Below are 4,442 nucleotides of genomic sequence, written 5' to 3'. Positions count from 1 at the left end.
CTCTGAGTCTTCTTCCAGCAGTGGATTGTGATACCTTCACCCTGCACTGTGGAGGTCGTTGCTGATGTCACTTCCTGATGTTTTGGGCGTTTTCTTCACAGCTCTCACCATATTTCTGTCATCAACTACTGTAGATTTCCTTGGCCGACCTGTTGGACGTCTGTTGCTCAGTGCACCAGTAGTTTCTTTCTTTTTGCTTGCTTTTCTCCCACAGACAGCTCTCTGATCTTCATGTTGGTTTATCCTCTTTAACAGGAAATGCAGTCTTTATAGGTTTGAACCAAGGAGGAAAACTTAGACTAGTCATGCAGAGCTATTTAATGTTTGGATCAATCAGCCTAAAAGGCAACAAGAAACATCTGACAAACGTCCAGTTTAGAGACAGAACCTGCCTGAGAATCTTCCTGTTTTTAAGTTTCCTTCAGGATAACAGTGAGAGACGCACTGGGTCACATGTTCCTTCATCACCATGAACACACTCTGCAGTTTATTCTGACTTATTCTTTCTCCCCCTTCAGTCCCGGCTGCAGTGAGCGAGGTGACGGTCAGTAACAACGGTCGAATGGACTTCCTCAGCGTGTCGTGGCGTCCGGCTCCCGGTGAGGTGGACAGTTACCTGGTGACGCTGAGCGACCGGGAGAAGACGCTTCACACCGTCTCTGTGTCCAAATCCAGCCCAGAGTGTGTGTTTAACTCTCTGGTGTCCGGACGACTCTACAACATCTCCATCACCTCCCGCAGCGGCCTCCACCAGAACCACACCTTCGTCCAGGAGAGAACACGTACGTACATCTCTTACTGACTGCAGGCCGGTTTGTGTACAGCTGCCACCGAGGGTCAAACGCCCATTTAGTGGCTGTCAGTCATCTCACATGATCTTCTGCAGTTTTCATTGAGGTGCAAAGTAACAAACAATATTTACACAATAAAGAAATGTGAGGAGTCTTTGGCGATTAGCGTCATTGTATTTTCAACATAGTTATAATAATAATATTAATTTTAAAAAACACATTTTAAAATCTTTACATTAGATAATAAAACAGTTCCAGTAAAAATGAAAGAAATAAAGAAAACAAAAAGTGAAATCAGGAGTTTTAAAGAAGTTTTAAAGATAGATTTATCCTTCTTAATGTGTTCGGGTTTCCAGTTTAGATGTGCGAAGCATTTTTCTGATCAAAACAGAGGCCTGCTTAATGCAATAAAACAGGTTAATGATGGTGTTATGGGCTGTTTATGGAGAGAAATCTATAATAAATCCTATAATAAATCTGTAACATATGGAAGTTCAATGTGGTCTAATGCACATAAAATATAAATATTTCTTATTATTTATTCATGCATTTTTCTCTCTCAGAGCCGTCGAAGGTCCAGAACCCGACGGCGACCCACGCTGCTCGGGACGACTACCTGAAGGTGTACTGGCTTCACGCCGCTGGAGACTTTGACTTCTACCAGGTGTTCATCAAACACAACAACATGTTGCTGCAGAACAAGACGGTTCTGAAGACGCAGAACGAGTGTGTGTTTAGCGGCCTGGTGCCCGGCAGACTCTACACGGTGCTGGTGAGCACCTGGAGCGGGAAATACGAAACCAGCGCCTCTACCGACGGCAGGACCTGTGAGTGACCTTTGACCCCCCCACTGATACTCGCTTCACTTCAGCTTCTGGAAACAAAGACATTTAAAATAGTTATTTTAACTACTTAAATAACTAGTTAAACACAAAACAAAGGCAAATAAAGCTAACAGGTCCTCTCTTGTCCCTCCTGCAGTTCCAGCGCCGGTCCAGTCTCTGGTTCTGGCTGGTCAGGGTACTGAGGACCTGCGGGTGACGTGGTCTGCCGCCCCAGGTGACGTGGATCACTACGAGGTGCAGCTGCTGTTCAACGACATGAAGGTGTTTCCTCCAGTCACTCTGGGCAGCGGCGTGGGAGAGTGTGTCCTGTCGTCGCTCACGCCTGGACGGCTCTACAAGATCCTGGTCTCCACCTTCAGTGGCCCCAACCAGAGGGCCCAGTTCATAGAGGGCCGTACAGGTCGGACTCATTGAGATATTACTGGTGTTTCCCAAAGTAAAACAATCAATTTTGGCTTACCGTTGCTGTTTTAGCTGTTTTCAGTCCAAAAACAGCGGTTGTGTGTGTCATTAGAGATTGGAGTCGCGGGCCGCAATCTTGATGAAGTCAATTAGGTCTTAGCTTTGTTTTATCTACTCAAGATGAAATAGAAAAGAAGAGGTGGTCTTTATCGGCCTCTGCTGGCGACCCGTAGGAGCTACAGACATCCAGTAAACCAATCGATTTGTCTCTTCAATACGAAGAGAACGAGCCACTTACAGCCATGTAGGATGTTCTGTTCTCAAGCTGTGCGGCTGTAAAGCATCGGAGTGCTTTAGGTCGCAGGAATATTGATCAATATTCACTGTTTTTATCAATATTTCAATATTATATTATATTTTTTCATCAAAGTTACAGTTACACTTGTATTCCAGGTGTATTAGAAGATATTCTGTTGCATTATAATGAGTTGGATGATGGTTTTAATGGTGATATTGCTATTAAAATAATCTTTTCCTTTATTGCATCTCCATTTACTCTTTAATAGAAAAATAAATAGGTTCATTTAGCTTCTGACCTATCAGAGGAGACCAGAATTATGCATCTAGGCCTAATGGTTGAGGAGTTATTACTGATTTATTTTGGATTTGTTATTTGAGGCGGTTTTCCTGGAAATAGGTGGCAGGTAAGAGAGTTGTCTGAATCCAAGTTTGGAAAACAACCAAATGAATGATCTTCCATCAGCTCCAGTGTTAGCTGAAGTTGATTTTAGAGGGAGTCAAATTATCTGCATAAAAAGGCATGAATTCTGTTTTTGTGCATGTTTGGATAACTAGCTTCAGCATGTCAGTGTTTCTGCTCTCCAGCAGAGACTAAAGAATCTGTGTGGATATGAAAACGGCGTCTGTTCCCTCCTCAGTTCCCAGTAAAGTGAAGAACATCCACGTCAGTAACAGCGGAGACAGCAGCAGTCTGAAGGTGAGCTGGACTCCCGGTCAGGGCGATGTGGACGGATACTCGGTCTTTCTGTACAGACAGGACAGACAGCTGGACGTCCGACCCGTCTCCAAACACCAGAACGAGGTGACGTTCGGTTCCCTGCAGCCTGGACAGATGTACAGTGTCACGGTTCAGTCTCTCAGTGGAGAGCTGCTGAACAACAACACGGCCGCCGGACGCACAGGTGAGACATCACGACTCTACACAGCTGAAAATACCTGTTTAATTGTGTTGCATAGTACATTATATAATCCTTGCGTCTGTGTGTTCAGTGCCCTCAGCAGTCTCGGGTCTCCAGCTGGAGGACCTCCACTCCACCTGCAGCCTGCAGGTGAGCTGGCAGGAGGCTCTGGGTGTGTCCGATGGATACGTCCTTCAGCTTCTAGATGAAAGAGGCAGCCTGGTCACAAACTCCTCTCAGCCCTCCGGACACACCAGGTACAGGTTTGACGGCCTCATTCCGGGCAAGAAGTACCGAGTCCTGGTACAGACCACCAGCGGGGGGGTCCACAGCCTGGGAGTCAGCTTAGAGGCTCGGACACGTAAGGCTTCCTGTTTCTAACTCTGTCAAGACGGCTTGTCTCTCTGTTGTCTTGTGCTTTTCTGAGAGGGAGTGTTAGGGCCACTGTTAGCAAAGAGAACAGGCTGAACATTTCAAGTAAAAAATAAAATGTCAACACACAAAAGGCAAGTGAGAAAAAAAATCTGCTGATCTAAAGTGTTTTCTCTCATGTGTTTATAATTTAAAGAGGTGTTATTCTGCTCATTTCAGGTTCACAATCTTATTCAGGAGTTGTACCAGAACAAGTTTACATGGTTTAATTTTCAAAAAACACCATATTTTTTGTCATACTGCACATTGCTGCAGCTCCTCTTTTCAGCCTGTGTTGAAGGCTTCGTTTTAGCTATGGAGTGATACATCTTGTCTCTAAATGATCTTTGTTGGGAGCTGCACATGCTCAGTTCCTAGTTAAGGACTACTAGCCAATCAGAAGCAGAGAAGGGCGGGTCGGCGAGAAGCTGGTAAACGGCTCGGGTTCAGCCGTACGTGTTGCCGAGCCGGTCGGCAACACGGACTGGAGCGAGAGTTTCAGAGCGGCGAGTTATTAATCTGTATCCATAAAGTTTTAACTGAGCTCTGTCTCTACATCACAGGAACAACTTTATGTCCACTGACTGCCTGGAGGGTCGCTAGTGTTTGGAAGGGAGAGGAGAGCTGTGTGCTGCAGCTCGCTGTTTCTGAGTAGCCGCTCCGCCAGCGTTATGTGAGGCGTGTTTAGCTTTCATCCCTGTGACGTCACAGGGATGAAAGGGAAGCGGCTGGACTACAAACGAGCTGTTTTCAGTTCAGAGCAGAGTTTTCTGTGGGAGATGGGAACTCACTTT

At 45.7% G+C, this 4,442-nt stretch overlaps 1 protein-coding gene across 1 annotated transcript in view; it reads left to right on the top strand.

Moving 5' to 3' along the window:
• The window catches only part of LOC123961519 (receptor-type tyrosine-protein phosphatase beta-like), a 59,685-nt gene that overhangs the window by 24,835 nt on the left and 30,408 nt on the right, over positions 1 to 4,442 (top strand). Inside the window, exons 6-10 of the mRNA XM_046036988.1 lie at positions 519 to 782; positions 1,355 to 1,618; positions 1,773 to 2,036; positions 2,977 to 3,240; positions 3,329 to 3,598. Coding sequence (XP_045892944.1) covers positions 519 to 782; positions 1,355 to 1,618; positions 1,773 to 2,036; positions 2,977 to 3,240; positions 3,329 to 3,598 — 1,326 coding nt within the window. The remainder of the gene's footprint in view (positions 1 to 518; positions 783 to 1,354; positions 1,619 to 1,772; positions 2,037 to 2,976; positions 3,241 to 3,328; positions 3,599 to 4,442) is intronic.

This window comes from Micropterus dolomieu, linkage group LG22 (assembly GCF_021292245.1).
Source record: "Micropterus dolomieu isolate WLL.071019.BEF.003 ecotype Adirondacks linkage group LG22, ASM2129224v1, whole genome shotgun sequence".
Classification (NCBI taxonomy): Eukaryota; Metazoa; Chordata; class Actinopteri; order Centrarchiformes; family Centrarchidae; genus Micropterus; species Micropterus dolomieu.
This window is presented reverse-complemented; position numbering and strand designations above follow the sequence as displayed.